Source organism: Paralichthys olivaceus, chromosome 24, assembly GCF_024713975.1.
Source record: "Paralichthys olivaceus isolate ysfri-2021 chromosome 24, ASM2471397v2, whole genome shotgun sequence".
In the NCBI taxonomy this organism is placed as follows: Eukaryota; Metazoa; Chordata; class Actinopteri; order Pleuronectiformes; family Paralichthyidae; genus Paralichthys; species Paralichthys olivaceus.
Genome location: NC_091116.1, coordinates 11,957,196 through 11,978,350, shown reverse-complemented (window position 1 = coordinate 11,978,350; position 21,155 = coordinate 11,957,196). Strand labels below are relative to the sequence as shown.

The window sequence follows — 21,155 nt, the reverse complement described above, 5'->3', positions numbered from 1 at the left end:
TCATTACCTTAATTTCCTTGGCTGGTGCCGCTTCCTCAATGGTTTTTTCATACTGCTGCTTCAAAGCCTGAGTGGAAACCTTTGGTGGGTCCTCTCCTCCGACAAGCATAACTGAATTAGACACCAGAAGAAGGCTGCCTCATTAAGTCATTCGCAGTGAGGGAGCTCAGGGGGATTGGAAAGAGAAATAAATCATTTCATTAAAAACCTGAGTAGTTTTCATTTTCTGAAACCATGCAGCGGTGATTGCCCAATTTCCACTTTCCAATATTTTACCTTCCTGACTCTGCCCTGATTAGATTTGCAGCTATGCAATGAATAGGAAATCATGTGCACTCCCGACTCATTTTCATAGCTCATCCCTTATTCAGCCATGGTGGGAACAACCATTAATATACAGGACACAAGCAGCGCTCTGATAAAAAAAAAAAGTGCAAATTACAATATAAAAGGCAGGAGCAGAATAACCTGTTTCATTGTAATGGTTCCCATAACTGCCGGCCACATTGTTATAGTGGATTCTTTGATCGTGGACCACCTGTGAAAAGGAAGCAGAAAATCATTAGTATAACAGCAATGCTGCTGCCTCTGCTTACCATTAAAAACATAGGGCAACATTTCTAGATAAAACGCAACATAAAGTCCTGAAATAACCAGTGGTGGGATGCAACACAGTGCATTAACTTCCAAACTGCATTTAAGTACACGCTTCATATGTCTGCACCTTACTTAAGCAGATTTATTTTAGTATTTGTCAAATGTGTTTTTTCATAATAATGGTCATGCACAGAAACTTTGCAAACTTTCTACAGAACAGGTTACACTCTGTAATCTTTACTCGTAATACTTTAAGTATATTCAAATGGCACTACTTATTTTCAAACAAGTACAAAAGTTAATGTGGTACCTCTTGATGACTTTGGAGAATTCCTGAGGTGGGGACGACTTCTCTGGAACTGCTTTTCACGATCACCTCGGAGGAGCTGGACACTTCCTGTCAAACATAAAACATTTTGTTTCAATTATTGATTTCACGTGCAGATTTTGCAACATTTCCTCAAAACCCTGATCTTAGGTTCAAACTGTTTGCTCTATTTTGCTTGAAAATTTCTTTTTTCTTGCCTGGTCAACATGAAGCGGCAAAATCAAGGATCTCAAATAATGAAAAACACCTTTTGTCAGCACCAATCTTGAATAAACAGGATAAAAAAAACATAGAATATGGAAAATCCTCCCAATGACAATATGACCTCATACAAACACCCTCATTCATGAATGCACAAAGAGCCGCTGTGTTTTTATGACCTTGTTATTGTGAGCTGTGAGAATCAGCTGCAGAGTAGGTAATTTCTTACACCGTGAAAAGGCTTCATAAAATCCCTGTGTGGCTGGTAAGAAATGCTTTTCCATTACTGAGCGGTTTCCTAGGGAACAACAAAGTTTCTGTTTTCGGACGTCAGCATTGGAGAGAAACTGCAACAGATTACAACAACTATATAAAACTGCATTTAGCCATTTCTTCCAGTGAGATTCATGCAATTTGACGGAGATGAAAGATATCGGAGCTTGTATCAGCAGCTGTTCACATGAAAGATACATGGAGGCTGGGTGGGTGTGAGGGGGGGCTCTGTGCTCCTGAATCCACTTATGTCAGTATAATATCTTCACTGATGTACGACCAGTTTCTAAAACAGAACTCTGATATTACACCTGTGAGGAAAACCAGAGTGGAAAGCGGTTTTCTGCTGCAGCACGGACACAATAACTCGATCACGATAACCGACTCAGACACTCCCAAAAAAAAAAAAAAGCTATGTAAAATTTAGCATTCAGCAAGATCCTCATGCACTCCGCTTCCTGCCTGAATGAGCAGATGGGGGAGAACGCGTGGAGGGGCAGTATTGACCTTACTTCACTGAGATCCGGACACATCCCAGGCAGCTAATGCGTTCTGGCAGTTTCCCCACGCACCGCATGTCAGTGGCGGATAGACGAGCCGAGTTCAAGGTGCCCTCTTTGATTTGAAGACGCAATCAGAGCCAAGTTTTTCCGATAAAAAGCTGCAGTGTTTGCAACGTAAAGTATTCAGTGTGTTTCCCACTTTACTCAGAGCTCATGAAGAGAAAGGCCCCTCTCACCTGTCCTCTTCAGTATAATTGACAAATCATTGTCCATGTGACATATCCACGCAACTGACACCTCTTTTCAAAATGTGTGCGTGAAACATTATTTATACTGCAGCTGTCAGACTCTTCAACATAATAATTTTAAATAAATATAGCTCGCTGCTTGTGCTAGTTTTTGCAAAACACGATCATTTCCACATTCATGTCCATCTGCTTACATATATTTTACTTTATGACATGATGTATATTGGTGTATAATTGCATGAAATATACATGCACACAAGTATAAATTCAAAATATTATTATAATACGTATTGTAGAATGGTATTTATATAATAAGAATACGTAGAAACATTGTGTCTAATTCCAGCTATTGTCATAAATGACGTTCTGACCTGGACGGATTTCTGCTGGAAGTGAAACTGGGTGACGCTGGACTGGGACGATGAAGACGTGAACTCCTGGTTCTCAAACTGCTTCTTCACACTGGCGAGGCCGCCGGGCAGTGAGCACGCCTCCGACTCCTCCATCATCTGTTGGAAGAGCAGAAAGCACACGTTACACCTGCACATCTCTTTAAAAACACTGGAAATCATTTTAAAGTCCTCAGCACGGTTGATTTTCTTTTAAATGTTGCATTAATTTTAAAAACAGATATGATGGATCTGTTAAGATGATGGAGGGTGTGAAAAACTGCTTTCAGCTGATAAATACAAAAGATTTCCTTCCTTTCTGGACAAGGAGGACAGAAGAAGACTGTGTCTCATCTGTATGGAGGATGCAGACCTCCCCCGACAAGATCTGGGCAAGAATCCACACAGATTATTTGATAAAATAATCTCTGTCTGGGATTCTCAATTACTTTCCTAATAATTTATTTATATAAGAAGGCTTCTGCATATACACACTATAGCCTGGGGAAAATGGCAAGATATAAAGTTTGTGTGTGTGTGAGTGAGTTTTCTTTCTTTATAATGCAAATGAGGACTACAAAGCAATTTGCAAGTTATAGCAGAGGAGTTTAGGTCGGTGGCATTTTGTGGCAGGGCACCATGTTATCAATATTTCACTACGTCCCCTCCACATGCACATGACCCTGTGTGAATATGGAGTCTGTAAAATCGCCTATAATGAAAATAATTACAATCAAATTAGACAGAAGCACCGATTTCAGCCCTGGAATATCACACATGGCTGATTTGGTTTGTCGGTTACAGGTTGGTGTTGTGGAGAATGAGGTTTACACCCTGAGTCATGCAGGTGCATTAAAAACATGAGGTCAACATGACCTTTGACCTTTGACCACATACATCTCATCAGTACATCTACGAGTCCAGAATTACACTTTGTACCACCTGAACTCAGGAAATAAGTTTAATTCCTATACTATCCAACTTTTCTTTTAAGGGCAGTGGAAGATTTTATTTTGAAACTTAAACTTGCCTTAACGTTGCCACAAAAAGGAGTAATCACACTTTAGTTGCTGCAAGTGAATATTGTACATTTAAGAAAACAAATAAAAACACAAATTTGCTGACAAAATGTAAATTATGGGCAATATGTCATCGTGAACAAAGACTGTTTGTTGTTGTAAATTAGCAGCTTCTACATGATATCCTGGGTAATTTGTCTTTTCTGGATGTCAGACCGGACAGAACGAGAGACACCCTGTCACTCGTGTGGACATGCAGACAACAGCTGCACAATGTGGGGAGGAAAAACAACATGCAGACTCTGTCGGGCAAACAACCCCCCAACACACACACACACACACACACACACACACACACACACACGCACACAGTCTCAGCTGTCAGCAGCCACCACATGAGGCCTGACACAGAGGATCAACTGATGGAAAAGCGAAGGCTGCGGCGCTGCCAATCCGGGAATCACCTACGTCAAGTGTTGGAGGATGGTTCAGTCGGCGGAGCGGCTGTCTGGGAAGAGTTTCTCTATCGGTGTTATTACACCATTGATAAAACTGAGGGTTTGTTGAAATCGTCCAGGATAAGGATAATTACAGTGTTGCAGCCATTAATAAAAAGCAACAAGCCTCTGGAGGCGGCTCCTCTCTGTGGTGTTAGTGCAGCTCCAGCTCCACTCTGTGTTATGTTAACATCTCATCTGCTCTGAAACGGCTGTAAAGCTCGGCCTCAAGAGGCTTGTTGCTATGCAGGCCTGTGGCTACGTTGCACTGCAGGATGGAGGTTTTATTATTTCTTTTTATTTTCTTTACAATTAAATGATTTTATTTTATATATTTTAAAATTACGATCAAAAGCAAAATTAAATTAGCAAGAAAGGCCATTTTTATTAAATCTGAGTAAAAAGTAAAAGCACATTTAACTTTTTGTTCTGTTAATGTTTTGAAGAGTGATTTAAAAGAGAACAAGAAGTCGGCCAGTTGGATCTTTTCGGGGGGTTTGATCCATAACAGGAAAAGTCCCGGCCACCCTTTGGTCCTCAGCCTACTGTGGAACAACGAGCCTGTGATCAGGACCTCAGGTTGTGAGCGGGCACAAATGGTGTCAGAGGATCAGTGAATATTTGGGTTCGAGTCCAGAGCTTCATGGTTTTATTGCAAGTGTGCAAACAAGTGTCCAACTGTGCTGTCCTGTCATGCACAAAGGCACCAGAGGGAGGCAGCACTTATAACCATGCAACAGTGTGGCCTGACCTGATGGACATTGAAAAAGATTTGACTTTAACAAACCAAATATATTATAAATAAACCTTTAAATTACTGTCATACATTTAGTGTTAGTGGACATTATTTATCTTCCTCCACACATATAACACCCGCCTGCTTTAAGGTGATGTTACCGTATTGTGATGAAACAAACATGTTCCCATACGCCTGTTATGCAAAGTCCACACTTTTACACCCTGACAAAGTCAAAACAATCCTTCTTTATATTACATAATCAAATCAAATGAAAAAGGTGACAGATCTCTAACCTCTGGAGAAATACCAGTGTAATAATCTAAAATAATTAATTAAAGGTTGCTCTTTTTCAACAATCCTTTAGACATATTTAGATTCTCAACTCTTATCGAGAGTTAAGGGCAGAGGGTGTCACACCCTGTTGAGCCCTTTGAGACAAGTTGTGATTTGATTGATTAATTGATTTTGTCCTTTTTTGATGGACAGCGTAATTATGAAATGGGGAGATGGCAGCTGAAATCTGATCCTTGAAGTTCTTCTCTTCGGGCTTTTTATTTTCTTCAATTTAAAATTTTCAAAACATATTGAATGACGTGTGGCTTAGTAAACAAGAAATGACTTAAATGGGCACCTTACTGAATCAGTACAGGGATGTTGGACATGTAATTGTCCCCTCTGGGTAAATTGTGGCCTCTTTATGGCCCCTTGACCCACCAGTGGGTAAATGTGATGGTCTGTCTCATTCACCCATTCACACACACACAATCACAGAGAGTTTGGACTCATCTTTTCTGTTTAATTAAATAATAACTATCTCACCTCTCTCTGTTATTTAGATGTGAGTGCTTCTATAACTACGGTTGAACAAGGGATTTTAAAATAGTGGATAACATCCGTCTCCTCAGAGAATCTGTGTTTGCTCAGAGGGGAGAGCAGCTGGCTGAAACTGAATCAAAACCACAATATCAACACACGTACTGAGAAATATGGCTGTAATCTGTTTGTTGACATCTGGTATTTCACCACTCGGTGATTCAAACATGAACACAGTGTCGTCCAATTGTTTTTGTGCAAATTGCATAATAATTTGTTTATGTGGATGATGCAGAAAGATTGAATCGGCTGTTCACGGACTGTGTGAAACATTCACGAGTTGTAAGCTCTTTATCGAGTAAAACTATCAAGCTCATTTGAAAGTAAATATGTTCAATTATTTTTGCTCTTTTTGTTTCATACATTTATGGTATAATTATATTTTTTACCAGATCTAAAAATAAACCAACTTAAGTAAACAGGGGTTACTAGTGCTCACTTATAATCATATGAAACATGTCAAAGTGTCATGAATACCGTCTCTTCCATGTTAACAGATGGGACAGTATAGACGTGAAATACATTTTTCAAGATAGTTTCTGCCATTTTTGGAAGTTCTTTTCACATTGATATTTGTGTTAATTCATCTGGTAAGTTTGATTTGAATTAGTTATTGAAGAAAAATAAATAAATGAGTGAAACGTGATAATTGATGGATGAAATGCGTCTGAGATGAATCAAGGGCAGAAGAGTTTGATTTGAAAGCAACTAATGCTTTTTATTTTTCTTGATATAAAGTCCATGATAAATGTAGTGGAGTGAAAGTGAAATATGTCCTTCGAAATTCAGCGCTGGAGAAAATGAAGGTCACAGTGACTGAAGTGGCTCCAGTTGAAGTGAAATCTTTACGATTTTCTAAATGCATTCTGGGAAAGGACTCAAACTCCATGGAGTCTGCATTTTCCGATAATCTACTGACCCTAATGACGCACTGACAAATCTTCCCCTTCCCCCTTCCTCCATCCAACAGAGCAGGACTGTAGATATACCCCTGGGGTATATATTATATATTAAACGACATGAATGTGGCCATAAACATCAGCAATGTATATCACATGCTGCCACTTTAATGGAAACACGGCCGAGTCTATGCGCCGTGCTCCGGGCGACTTCACATCCTCTCATCCATCCTCTCTGCTGTCTCTGGTAACATCCTGTGGAAGTTATCATCTTACCGCAGTGGAGCAGGAAGCGCTGGTTTCTTTTTTGGACACGGCCGCCTGATACATCGCCAGCCGCTCTTTTACTGACACTGGCTCGGCCTCCTGGTCCTCAGCACTCGGGGCCCTCTCCTCGGGACGTCCGGACCCGGGTCTACCTGGGCTGCCTGCAGCTGCACACACAGAAAACCACAACTTGTTAAATTGAAGATGTGAATGACTTTCATCAACAAACCAAACTCCAAGAGATCTTGCTGATATTTGCCACCTTCTTATTACACTTTGAGGCTCATCAATGACACAGATCTTGCCCTTTTGTAAACAGGCTTAAAGACGGTTTTGTGGATATGAGTTTTCTGTCATTACACTGGAACAGGGAGGGAAATTATTATCCTCAGCGAGAACAACCCCTTGGAAATATTATATGTAAATTATTACACTGCTGCTTCTTAAATACAAGGAAAGGAAATAAAAGAAAATTAGACGCTTGAAAACTACACTATTAAAGCTTTAGTTTTTTTTTTTTTTCGTCCTGAGTCAGAAAAAGACAGAGACAGCTTAACCAGAGGCGAAAAACCAGTGAAAACATGGTGACACAAAACCAAAGCTGACCTTCATCAATCACAAAGGACTACTTTATGATCCTGCACGTTGCACAGCACATCTCTGTGGATAGCCAATTAGAGAAGACCATTGATTTTACATTTGACTTTTCTGCCCTACAAAGCATCGTTAGGCAACAGAGAGAGGGCTCCGTTAAAGCTCGGCATACTGTACACCCACACTGGACCTTTTAGCTTCTAGCCAGTTCTCTCTCTCCAGGCAACAGCACAGTGGGATGAAAGCGCACAAACAGAAATGATTCACTCTCATTAAGTGCTCACACTCTAACCTTTTGACACTTTGGAGATTTGCTTCCTTGTTGTGTTGTTTTCACGATATAGGTGCTTACATTATCATGCGTCGGAGTAATTCTGGCTCAAAGCGGGGGTCAGTATCAGTCTGATTCATGCTTATTTAAGACGTGTCGAAGCAGCTGCCTCTTCAGTGCATGTGGACGTGGTGAAGGTCCGCTCGGTGGAGTCGTAGTATGGAGATTAGTATCACATTCACTGGATTAGTGCATACCACACGTTGCTCGGCTGTGCTTCTCTCAGCCTACCTATAGTAACACCTGACACCATATAGCTCCATGTCATCAAACACCCACTGATATTGATCTCTGTATCTGTATAGATGGATTTATTATCTCGACTATGTGGGAAGTTTAATAATATTTTAATATTAAAGATGGATGACATGACTGCTCTCCGAAGGTGAAGCCCCTGACTTGACTGGAAATAAGGCACATCTCTGTGTTAGTGGACGGGACATGGGCCAAACTGAAAAGTCAAAGTAAGCCTTAAATAAATGACCCTGACCGATTGCTCCAAATGTGCAAGATGGCAGCGTTTGTATCCAGGATATTTTAGTTTGATTTCTGGCAGGCAGTGTAGACCTGTCGTTCATCTTCATGTACGCCACAGTGTTACTACAGCTGTGCTTAGTCATGGCCCTCGTTTACTTGTTGACCTCTGAGCAAACTGAAAAGCTGGAAAGAGCAAAATGGAGAAAGCGTTTGGCTGTGTTGTACGATCCACTTTTACATCCTGATGAGGAGTAGTGAGCACAGGGTTAGACGACAAGAGTCAAAAACCTCTAATTGTTTTCAGCATTTTACTGAGAAAGACAATAAGTTCTCCCACTGACTGAGGTGCTTTTTACTACTGGAGGCCTGTATGATCAATATTCATCAAAATCGTATTTCCCTGAAGATGCGTGGATTGACTGAACCTCGCTTTCTGCTACATCTGATGTTAGTGTGACCCGTAACCCATCGGGGGGAGAGATAAAGCTGCCGGAGACAGCAGCATCTGAAAATAACCAGCGCATCCTATAAATATGGGTCAGAAACCATACACCTGAGGCTGCGGTGTGACCTAACTCCGGCCCGGTGACAGCAACACAAGGATAATGCCCTCGTTTATCACCGGAGATAAATGTTCACGTCATGTCTGGAGCTGTCACAGCAGTGGCAACAGTGCTTTGGATATCTCTGGCTTCTGAGAAGGGGATGCAAATGTGCCATAGCATGGAGGTGAGGTAACCAGGCTCCAGCGGGAAAAAAGATAAAACCAGGCTTTTTATAAACCGGCTCCGTGTGCAGCGTCATGTTCCCCTGTAACAAGAGATTTACACAGAGGACGCGTGTGTATATTTAGTCTTTTATGAAGAGTTGAATAATTTTACGGGTTTATTATGTATATTCATCTTTTAATCATTAATATTAATCATATTCAAATTTCTTTTACTAAATTCTAGTGTTGATTTAGTGATTTTTATCATTTTAACTTTCCTCTATTGTTGTCTTCTCTATTATTGATTTCTTTGGAATGAATCAGTCTCCAAATCTGAATTTGTTTATAAAGATTTCTAAGTTGTTTGAACATCCTATGATTTCCCTGTTAAGGACTTTTTATTGCATTTGATTTGTTTTAAAAGGTTCTATTTAAATAAAGGTTGATCAGTATATTGATTGATTGAAGGACAATTTTTTTGTCGCTGTTAGGACATTGGTCATTATGAGGACATTTTGACATTGTTAGTGTTATAATGAGGTTTTGGATATGTGTGTTTAATGGACGTTTAGCATGTATGAATATCAATGAAGTCCTCCCAACTACTTAAGCCACAATACTCAAACTTTAACATTTCTTAAAAAACAAAAGCTTTTAACTGCAATCGTTTCTTCTATTGATCCGTTCAGATGCATATTTACTCAAACTCTGGCGGCTGCTTTCCTCCTCTCACAGTTTTACATGTAGCATCTTATCTCTTTAAGCGTTGGCACCGGGTGGGGGGTTAATGGAAGAGGGTGAGGCCCGGGAAAAAGTCAACAGGGGAGGTCATGCTGCTGCTGGTATGCATGACTCAGTGTCTATATTGAGCCCGTCCACGGACCACTGACCTCCCTGTCAGTGGTGAGGCGCTGCACCGCCGGCGAGCGAGGAGTGATGGGGTGTAGGGTGGCGTGGGGGGTTAGGGCGAGAGACGACTGAGGTCCACCAGGAAAGAGAAAGGAGAAAGTACAGGAGAGGGACCTCAGAGTTGATAGCATTGTAGAGCAAAGTTAAATGAAGGCCCTTAAGTCTGTGTCAAGAGGAGATCGTCTCCTAATAACAGAGGAACAGAGAAACCCAATTTTCTGTGCAGTATTTACTGACCGAAGCGTTTGACTGACACGGTTTGACGGGAGCAGAAACGAGCTACACTAATTGAAATGTCAGCCATGCAGGGTGATTTCTTCCTTACCGATGAGAGCAAAACAGGCACAATAATTGAGCTGTCAAATCCATCAAAAAAAACGTCTGTACACAGAGAGCGGATTCCCCTGGAGTGCTTCCTTATGCTAAGGCTATGTACTTTGATTCGCTGTGCTTTCAGAATATTCCAGATCCTGCTGATTATATCCTGTGGAAGGAAATAGGAAGTGCCAATGCACATTTTATGACAAAGCCCAAACCCTAGTGGAATCACAGAAACATATTGCAATATCACATGTCTTTTCGATTTGATATTCCAACACAAAACAAGCCCTCCACTTTCGTCTTATTTCTGATTTTACACCACTGATGTAGCCTGAGCTCATCGAACCAATTCATTATGAGGTAAAATGTCATCTAGCGCATCCAATTTCTCTCCTTCCACTTCTGCTTAGATGGAAAATATCTTTCAAAGAGCTTTTACAAGAGCCAGCATTGACACATGCATAGTCCACATACATCTCTTACCTTCTAAACCTGTGCAGGTCGCTCTCTCTCTACGTCAAGCAGCAATACAATCCAACAGAATAGAAAAGGGCTGTCTTGGAATACCAGGAAAAGAAATGAGCTTTAACCCAACACAGCAGGAAAATCCTGGGCAGAGACAGACAGCGAGGCTTGGAGACCAGCTCCAGCTCCACAGCTCAGTGTGGCCCAGGGATCCAGTGACAGCTGATTTTATTTTAGAAGTCCCCCTCTGTAAAAAATAGGATGGACGGAGGGGAGAGGGTAGGTGGATGTGGGTTGGCTTTTTTTAGTGTCAAGTATCAAGGTACCCATCATGCCCTTAACCTTATGTCACAGTGGACTTATGGACGCAGACGTCCCACACTGTGAGCTAGAGAACAGGAATTCATGCAGCAGACTGCAGGGAGACATGTGGCATTTGAAATCTCTGCTTGTTAAATATCATGGTGTGACATCTAATGATTAACTCAACATACGATCAATGTGAGAGTTATAATATTCGATGACACGACCAAATATCCTGCACAGATTGTAATAAACATTTTGGAACACATGCTTCTTTGCTTTTGTTGCCATTAGGAGTTTAGTTTAACTAATGTTTGCTCCCTGTAAAAGCCTGTTTGTTCGCTGTGTACCAGCGATCACGACGAGTTCCAACCTTTCTGGATGTTAAGTCTCTGCAACAAATGCAAAATGTCAGGATCTTGCTGTGAAGAAGCCTGAGAACATTGAGCAGAAGTCCATTAATTATTAATGAATGAATTGATGTGTGGAAGGATAGTAATTCATATTGATAATCTTTCTTTGTGTTCCTTTCTTTCCTTCCTCTTTTTCAAATGGCTGTCCTGGACATATGTTTCCCTAAAGCAAAGTCAAAGGTCCTCTTTTAAACAAGTGACCTTCTGTTTGAGTCTGAACAGCCTCAGGCCTTTCATTCACTCTTCCTCAACCTACATCCTTCTTGACAATACCGGAGAGAAGCTGGCTTACATAACCCTGCAGGAATCAGGGTATGTTTGACTGCTCCCTCACATTATTAGCTGCGATCATGGCTGTTTACCGAACTCATGTATGAAACACAAGGTGTTCTCCGGGAGCCCAATCCGCGAGGTGCCGCTGGCAGCACATCGCGAAGAGAAAAGCGTGGTTATCAGGCTTGTGGAGGAAGCTGCACTCTGCTGATAATCCCACTGAAATTGCTCATGGATTTCCTGTTCCTAAAGTGGAAAATAAACACACTGCTGCAGACTACCTAATGAAGGGACCTGAGAAGATCCGCAAATGAAGTGAGGCCACACACAAGGGAGTCGTGCAATAAGTACAGTTTTTGTTAGAGTGAGCTGTCAATAATGTGTTATAGAGAGGCAAGGAGGCAGAGACAAATGTGGGTGCTGGTACAAAAGCAGTGCAACCAGGAGCAGCATGGCACAAGGTGGAGGAAGGACTGAATCGTGAAGTCGCCCTCCACTGCTTTTAAGACCAACACACCCATGGGTGCTCAGATATGATGCATGTGCATGTGTTATTTAAACAACAGGGACTCTGGATGGAATAATGAGAAGATAGGGACCCATGTTAACACCTAAATATGCAGTCGATAATGTAATCAACAGGCAACGCACGTATTTAAGTGCAGCAGCCTCTGCAACATCTGTGCAGTTGGTTTTAGTAGAGTGAAGAAATTGAACATAAAATAGAGTTTGGAGATTTATTAGCATTTATAAAAACACACAAGGTCAATCAGGTGTCTCGTTAAATTATTCATATAATAAATGAAGGTATTCAAGCTGTGCCTTCACAAGGCAGGAATTTGAGGAGGTGTGAGTGAACACCTATTCACTGAAGCTGGTTCAAGTGAACAGAATCCTCTGAAATAACATTTATGTGGGTGTTTCATTTGTGCATTTTTATTTATTTTGATTTGTTTCCTCCTGGCATTGTGTGAATATCCTGTAGACTTTAGCCTTCACTGTCCTGCAGCAGCTCTGAGATTGTATTTTATCTCGGGTCAGTCCAGGTCTTACTTTAATTGATTCTGTCGGGTCCAATTGATTTGGTGATAATTGAAGGTACCAGACTGTGCTGGACGGGTACAGGTTTGCAAAACCAATCCAGTACAATGTTCTCCTCTCAACCGCAGTTTTCAGTTTCCCTTCATTTGTCTTTTCTTAGGATCTAATTCGCCTGTCACAATGGCTGCTAAAGTAATAAAATGTAAACAAAGGCTGTGTTTTCTTCAGGATGAGGATGAAGACATCATCGTTTGGCAGGAAAACCTGGGAGGAGATTAATTAAAACAAAAACAGTGTTTTGGCAAATCCACCAATTGGCAGCATTTGACCACTTTGAAAAATGATCTTGGGCTTAGCCTGTCTGACAAGTTTAATCCGCCTCGGACACTCACACACACACACACACACACACACACACACACACACACACACACACATATATAAAATGTATTATATATACACACACAAACACACTGTGTATGTAATGATGTGTTGAAAATGAGCTTTTGACTGTATTGTATTAATGATTCCAGTGCATGTATATGCAAAACATTATACAACACAGGGAAAAACACACATTTTTAATATGCACTATATACACATATATGTTTTTCACTGTAAAATATACACAAGATAGATATATATATAGATAGGTAGGTAGGTAGATAGATAGATAGATAGATTACACAATAGATTTGAATAGCACTTGTGTCTAATCTGCACTATTGTGTCAGCCCCAAAGCTGTGGTGGTTATTCTGGTGTCATGTGAGAGGAAACAAGTACACAAGGTCAGCAGCAGTGCAGAGATTCAGAGTGAGCTTTGCATCTGTTTAAAGAGCAGTTACACGCTGCTTTATTTAAACACTGCGGCTTTGCAGGCAACAGCTCCTGAAGCCCTCCTGCCACCGCTGTCACTCATTTGGCCTGACGGATTGTGCAGCGTTGTCACCGACATCTCGTCAGCAAAGACAAAAGCTCGGTCGAGACAACAGGAATGCAGAGGATCGTCAACAACTCCAATTTTAGACACGACGCAAAGATTTAGAGACGCACGGGCCGACAGGAAAGCCTGAGTGATCTCAGGTAGAGATGTGTGTGTGAGGGTGTTGAGTGTGAGCATGCACGGCCGGGTTTATGAGTGTGTGGTAAACACCTTGATGCCGCTGTGACGCCTCTCAACACTTCCATCACTTTACTCCCTCGCTACAATCACTCTCACACTCAGATCACACAGGCATGACATCACACATTTTGCCAAAGCAAATAACAGAGATTAAGAAAAAGAGATAAAATTGTATCATGAACTTGTTATATATTATCAGCAGCTACACTCACCCACTCAAGATTAATGGATCTTTTTAGCTTCTTTTAGCTCATTGTTTTGGTTTTACTCATCTTGACTGTCATGGCGCAGCTGTTGATGATTTAATAACTTTATTCAAAATGTAGTTTTTCATTCTCTTTTACTTGCACACACACACACACACACACACACACACACACACACACACACACACACACACACACAAACTGATTCCATGGTCTATCATACCTCAGAGGCCGATATCTAGAACAGGCTCCCTCTAGTACTTGTGTTTGCGATCCTTGCAGAGTTACTGTAACTCGCACTGTAAGCTCCATCTGTGCTATCAGTGTCGGTGGCAAACAAACTGGCTGCAGCCTCAACACTGTTGCTATCGCAGTAATGGAAGCACAGCGTCTCACGAGCCCCGAGCTTCCCATTAAAAACCTGCCAGGGAGGCACAGCCTTATCTGGCAAAGAACTATCTGGTTTTATAAAAGCTGCTTTCTGCCAAATGGTTATCTCACAGAACAAATGGGACAAAACATTGCATTAACCATTCAGCAGCCTCGGTCGTTTGCTTGACAGAGAAGTGTAACCACGATGCAAACACTCGGCCACAGGACTAATGTTTAAACACATCTGGTATTGCATCAACACTTTCTGAAAAGTTCCTAAAGAACAAGAAAGTACTCACAAAGAGAGGTGTCCTGCGGTGAGGCCATCGTCGGATCTGTCGACTGGAGAGAACTGGACGTCACTCGTTTGGACGGGGAGGTGTGGATGGCTGTCACTTCCTGGTAAGAGAGGGAGAGAGCTATCAGAGGAAACACCTGGTGAGGTCAAAACCAGCTGGAGGTGACCAAATTGCACACACACACACACACACACACACACACACACACACACACACACACACACACACACACACACACACACACACACAGTGTAAAGAGTGTTGACCTTGGAGCAGTAGAGTTAGTGCAAACAGCATTTGGTTGAATTTTAATAGAGCCACTTTATCTGAGACTTGATAGAAGGTACATGACATGTCCTTGGTGTATACAGGTAATGTAGTAATGGCTACTAAGCACTATAGCAATAATGTAGTAATGTAGTAATGAGCAATATGCATGCAATAAAGAATTGATGAGAAGTGAGTATGTAATAATGTGGTAATTATTATTTAGTACTCATATAATGCAGTGAGCACTGAGTACTTGTATAATCATGTAGTAATGAGTACTTGCTTTGCTGCAGGTTTAATCCATCAAAAAATGTTCTCATGCTTTTCCCATGGAAGCATTTTGTCAAAACTTAGAAATCAGCCTGTGCAACATGCCTGTGCAACACGCCTGTGCAACACGCCTATTCAGTTGCAAATCATCCCTGTGGGGAACAAACACACCTGTGTCTGTGTGCTTATGTAGAACTGTGTGTGTGTTTGCAAATGTGCGGGTGTGTTCTTTCATTTGCAAATCAAATGTGATCCCCAAGGCTTTTTTTCTGACAGCTTCTTGCTGGGCGTCAACACAGAGTGACAACAAACATGCAACAACTCCACACACACACCCACACCCACACACACCCACACACAGATTAGTCTCTCTGCTGAAGGTGTCAAGCATTATTTCAGAAATGCACCAAAGGACAAGACATTGTCCTCAGAGTAGAATAAGTGTGTCAATAGGTCGGGTGTATAAACCTCAATCACTGGGCTCGGGCTGCAATGCAACTTTTTAAATCAAACTTTTCGCTGGACAACAAATCATATGATCAAGTTTTCTTCCAGCATTCCTCAGTCTTAAAGACAAAATATACAATAAGGAAATGGACCCAGGACTTTACCCTGGGGCTCACCACAAATATATTTACTCTTTATGATGTTTTTCTGGCACCAAACCTTGTTTAAATATCATCCGCACTTTTGAGCAGAGCCACCCCAGGGCTACATTTGGCACAAAAGCACAACAGAGTATGGAATCTGAGAGTTGAGAATAAGCAGGTTTCTCAAAAATGGATTAAAATGGAAATTGTCCCCAAGTTATTTGTGTTACCAGCAGAAGAAAAGCTTTCTTTGTTTGTTTTTTTGTCTAGAAGATGCTACACAAAGACAGTTTTTCAAAAGCCAAAGAACAACAGCCTGTGCGGAGAGGTTGACAATGTGCCACAATTCTGCTGACAAAAAATAATGATGCCCTTTACAAAGCTGGTCAAGGACGTGCAGCCTCACAGAACAAGAGAACAGCGTTAGCCGCTGCACATTAACACTGGATTGTGTATTGATTTAGACATTATTAAAGAAGGCATTAGGGTTCAGCGTCATTACGAAAACATAAGAGACTTTCAGAGAAGTGTTGGCTTTTGTCAGATCATTCATTTGGGAGCTTTCAGTCGTCTGTCCTTAAAAAGACCACAGATATTTGGTGCTTTATGATTCCACCTATCAGACAAGATGTGTTTTATGAGATATAATAACCAGCAGCGGCATAATGTGTCATACAAGTGCTATCAAGCTTTGAGTCCCTGCCATATGTTCTCTTTGGCACAGGCTGCCACCGAGGAAGGAGGAAGAAGGGTGGTGTATGCATGCATATGTGTGTGTGTGTGTGTGTGTGTGTGTGTGTGTGTGTGTGCATATCTCTGACAGACTGACAGAGTTAATAAGGGACAGAGCTTGGTAAAATCTGTCTAAATGTACGGGCCTGTCACGAGAGATAATCCCGATGAAAGAATTTAAAAAAAAATTAAGTCAGATCCTCTTAAAAGGAGCTCAGCTAATGAAATCAGCGCAGGCCATCTGGGACCATTTCATGTGTGACAGACGCCCACAAAGAGGCCAGTCGGATCGGTGACGGTGAAACCATGGTGTGAAGAAACAGCCCATGTGATTCTAGCCGTGACACGTTTTACTCTAATTGTCTTGTATCAGCCGCTGACATTTTCGTCTTCAGACGGGCGGCGCTCTTACTGGTCGGACTTTAACGACGTGGCTGTGGTGCACAGGGGGGTCTCTGCGGAGAGCTGTCCGCCTCCCTCTCCACAAATGTCCTCCCCCTCTCCCCTCCCATGTCATCCTCCGTCTAGAAAATGTTACTTTTATAAGTCTGTTACTCGAGAACTGAGCCCCTGAGGTCTCGCTGAAGATAATAATCCCGTTGGATGAGAAAAAAAAATCAGGTGTAAAGATACCAATTTACCTCGATGGTGCCTCGAGTAGCATGTGTAATATTTAGCCTGAATCAGGTTATATGCTCAAGGTTATAGCAGTGATTACATTTGTCCGACGTCGACCCATCTCTCCTCCACCTGACTACTTCGCTCTCAAATAGCTCGGAAATTGCTCTGAGTGCTTTTGCAGGAGTTGGTGAAGCTACTGGAGCAGTTTGAATCGATAAGGTCCATGGTTTCAATATTAGATGTGACATTTTGGCAGAGAGGGGTCGTGCACCTCCACGAAATGTACTCCTTAAACACTTAGGATCTTAATTTGGGAGCGCTCCTTCTCTTTTGCTCTTCATTTCCCTACTTTCACTGTCTCTCTTCCTTATTTCTGTTTTTCTTTCTCTTCCCTCTTTGTGCTGAGGCAGCTGTCGGGCCCGCTCAAGTGCATCTGCAGCGTGGTTGTTATCCAGGTTGTCGTGCAGGTGAATGCTGGGTTTTCTGTTTTTTAATCTCTTCATACCATCTCATCCCTCAATTTTAAGACGTTTCTTTGATGTAAATTTCCAAAAATAATGTGTCCAGACATTTTCTGGACTTTGCCTCTCACGTATGAAGAACGCAGCAAGAGACGCGTTCTCAACAACGGGAAAATGTCCAAAACATTCAGGTGAGAGGTGACACCGGTCTTTCGTCTGCATCTTTGTGTGTTTAGCTTCTGTTCTACAGTTTTCAGTTGCATGTTAGAAACGTCATCAACATGCCCACTAGCTTGCAGTTAACTGACTCGGACATTTGCATTCTCACATTCAGCTCCTTTGGAAATTTTCAGGAGAAATGTGCATGTCTGAGAGCAGCTTAAAGTCATCTTGCATTTAAAGGTTTCAGAAAATGTTGCTGCTGCTGCTGCTGCTGCTGCTGCTGCTATTGGTTCCAACGTTTGGACTTTTAGAGGAGTTGTGCCAGCAACAGCTTTTTGGCACATATGTATTTAGAGTAGCACTGTAGCTCTGGCTGGTGTACGGCCACGGACTGAGGGACCCTGCCAAGAAAAGAAGTCGCTGTCTGGGTACTTCATTTTAAGGATTTCTTTGTCTGCTGTGAATTGTGTGGACATAGACACTGTATAGTTAGTGAAGCCACATGCACACACCGTGATGGCTCTTGGAATGAATGCAACTGGCTGTGAAACCTGTGAAAGTGTTGGTTGGCACAACATACAAGTGCCTGCTCTCGAACTCAACTCGAGGCTCCACAGCAGCAAACAAACCACTGGGTCCGACTGAGGCAACCAGCTACTTTGGACGTGTTTCCCTAAAACACACATGTGGAGCTTTGCATGTTTTGGAATATTATCATGTCTGCATTTTGAATTTGTGTTGCAGGGTCTGTATCACAAAGCGAGCAGCAGTGAGACCAGGAGTGAGCGGTTTTGGATTTACTTCACTGAAAAGACAACACCTCAGGCTCAGAGAGCATAATGGAAAATTTGAGCATGCAGGATCTTGTAAAGATTATGTTGGGATTGTGCCACCTCAGGCCTCCACAGCCTGACCAGTGGATGATCATCCAGGCCGAAGTCAGAGGCCATAATGTCCTTTCCCCACACTATAGATGAAAATCAAGTTCGAGAACAGAAGCAAATAAGTGAAATCAAAATAAATCAAACTTCATATTATCTTGATGTGTGAAAAAAAGGCTTGCATTTGTCCTCATTTCAAAAAAGATTTGGAAAGATTAAAAGAAATGAGTGTCAGTTTCTCTGCACGCTGGACTATGCACAGGAGGCTTCAACCAAAATACTGCATGCAGATCTATTGCGTCGTGTTGCACCAGCGAATCAAATCGTGTTTTAAGTGCAGGTACTAGCCAATCCACTCACATTAGTGCGGAAGAGAAAGCAGAGGCAGCTGGTGCATTCATCAGGCAAGTATAAATTAATTAATCAGTTTTTTTCCTCATCTTAGAGGCACATGGTTGAAAGTGAACCACCTGCAACAGTCAACACAGGATTCATTTGCTGAAGATCAGCAGCCAGAACTATTAAAGTAAGATGGTTTTCATTTGCAGGTCAAATGATGACAGCAAAGATAAAGCAGCACAGGGTTGAACAAAGGGGAAAACAGTAAAGACTTGTCTGGAATTTGGATCTCAATGATAATCATCTTCATCATCACCTCCTCCTCCTCATCGGTGTTTTGCAACCATGAGCATTGTTCATTGGAGGGTCATCCCAGCCATACTCACTTCCACTCCCTCTCTTTTTCTGCATCCACTCTTTGGCAGCTGCTTTCTCCTCGCCACTGTTTTGTTTGGGGCCATAAGCCTTTAGCAATCCAGTCGAAGTACAAATACACTTATTTCATGTTTTAAATCCTCCATCGTAGGAAAGTCAGATGCAGAAAAGAAACTTGATGAATTACAGGAGCAGAGATATGGATGTCGAGAAGGGACAGAAAGGATTAACTAAAAGCAAAATACCCAGACGGAGTCAGGGCAAAATAATAATTCAGGCAGAGGAAACTAACAAACAGACATTGGTGGCGACAGACAAACAAAGCAGAGCTATTTTGATACTGGAGCTCTCCATTACAAAAGCCTGTCTTGATAAATAAGCCCAGGGCACATAGCTTTGCTGCTCCAGTCACAGCTTGTGCTTCATTTTCCTCCCTGGCAGTTTTTTGACACACAAAATCTTGCTGATGTGTTTTCATCGCATCCTGTTGCTGGTGAGAGAGGCTCTGTGGTGTTTTTATTATTCTTTATTTTTTTTGAATACATGATGCAACATTTAGTCAGAGTTTTCCCTCAGGCAGCATTTGTGGTGCCGCCCTGTCAAAGAGTCACAAAATCTCCTGCGTGTGCTTGATGAACAGCGGGTTCTGCTTGGTTTTTCTACTCTTTTTCTGGTAAGCTTGGCTTTAATTGGTTATTTGGGGGGATAAAAATGGGGTAATGCATCATGATTGACAGCTGAGACTGACTCATGATTGGTGAACCTCGTATCGACAGGACCTCGCTATCGTGGCTCCATTCCCAGAGTGCTACTGGGCAGACTCTGGCCCCAAATGTGCACAAAGGCGGTGCTCGTATCCAGGATACTTATGCTTCATTTTTCTGGATAGTGCGAGGAGGCGTTGTCCATCTTTAAATGAAGATGTAGAGTACCAGTGCAACGTAACTGCTCCTTGTCCCCTTGAAAGGTCAGCTCTGCCAAGACGTCAGCAATTCTAGAAAAATTAGATTTTTCTGGTGTGAACAGGCCTCACATCTAAAACCAACTGTGCAGCCATGACAGTTCACCTTCACATGCCCGACTGTTTGATCCTCACACATTTGCAGCTGGGATCTGCCCAGTAGGACCACAGCCGCCCACTGTAGCTTCACCGGAGCGTTTGGAGGTTATGACTAACCCTGCTGCTATTTTTAGCTTCACTTGCACGCGCCTCATGAGGCAGCTATGCTACAGGAAAGCCAGGGGGCAGTCCAGTGTATTGGCAACATGAATATCTATTTCCATTTTACAATTAAAATGATTTCACGGGGCGATTACAGCAAAGTGTTCTTTTATAGAAGATGGTTAGACGAGGAAAGAAAAGGCTGCTCCTTCATGGTAAGACTGGACCGGAAAGCAAAGGGAGCAGAAGAGTTCACAGAGTTCATATTGCAACCCGTCCTCAGGGTCCCCAAAAACTCTGGAGCCAAATATTATGCAGAGACGATGATTCATTTCACTTGGTGCGACTAGGCCTGAAGAAAACAGTGTATCTGTGAGTTAGTAGCCCCTCCACTCACCAAACATGCACAGTAACAGCTTTCAGCTGGTGTCTGAGTGCTTCACCATCTCTACAGGGTTAAGTGACTTGCTCACAAAGTGGAGGCTGTCGAGGGACAGGAGGGTAAAGTGTGAGTCCATTTGCAAATGACAAATCTGACCCAGATCTAGTAAGAAGCAGGAAAATTAAACTTTGACAGACGTCCAGCGATTGAGTTTCAAAGCTGATGGGCCGCAGTGTGTAT

At 42.1% G+C, this 21,155-nt stretch overlaps 1 protein-coding gene across 2 annotated transcripts in view; it reads right to left on the bottom strand.

Annotated features, from left to right (window-relative positions):
- The window catches only part of LOC109640927 (xin actin-binding repeat-containing protein 2-like), a 43,213-nt gene that overhangs the window by 11,444 nt on the left and 10,614 nt on the right, over nucleotides 1-21,155 (bottom strand). Inside the window, exons 4-9 of one of the 2 annotated variants that reach the window (XM_069520577.1) lie at nucleotides 14,671-14,770; nucleotides 6,843-7,000; nucleotides 2,522-2,659; nucleotides 908-994; nucleotides 469-538; nucleotides 8-111 (exon numbers count right to left, since the gene is read on the bottom strand). In XM_069520577.1, the coding sequence (XP_069376678.1) occupies nucleotides 8-111; nucleotides 469-538; nucleotides 908-994; nucleotides 2,522-2,659; nucleotides 6,843-7,000; nucleotides 14,671-14,770 (657 nt within the window). Of the gene's footprint in view, nucleotides 1-7; nucleotides 112-468; nucleotides 539-907; nucleotides 995-2,521; nucleotides 2,660-6,842; nucleotides 7,001-10,657; nucleotides 10,862-14,670; nucleotides 14,771-21,155 lie in introns of those variants that run through there. The other variant, XM_069520578.1, reaches the window with a different exon arrangement.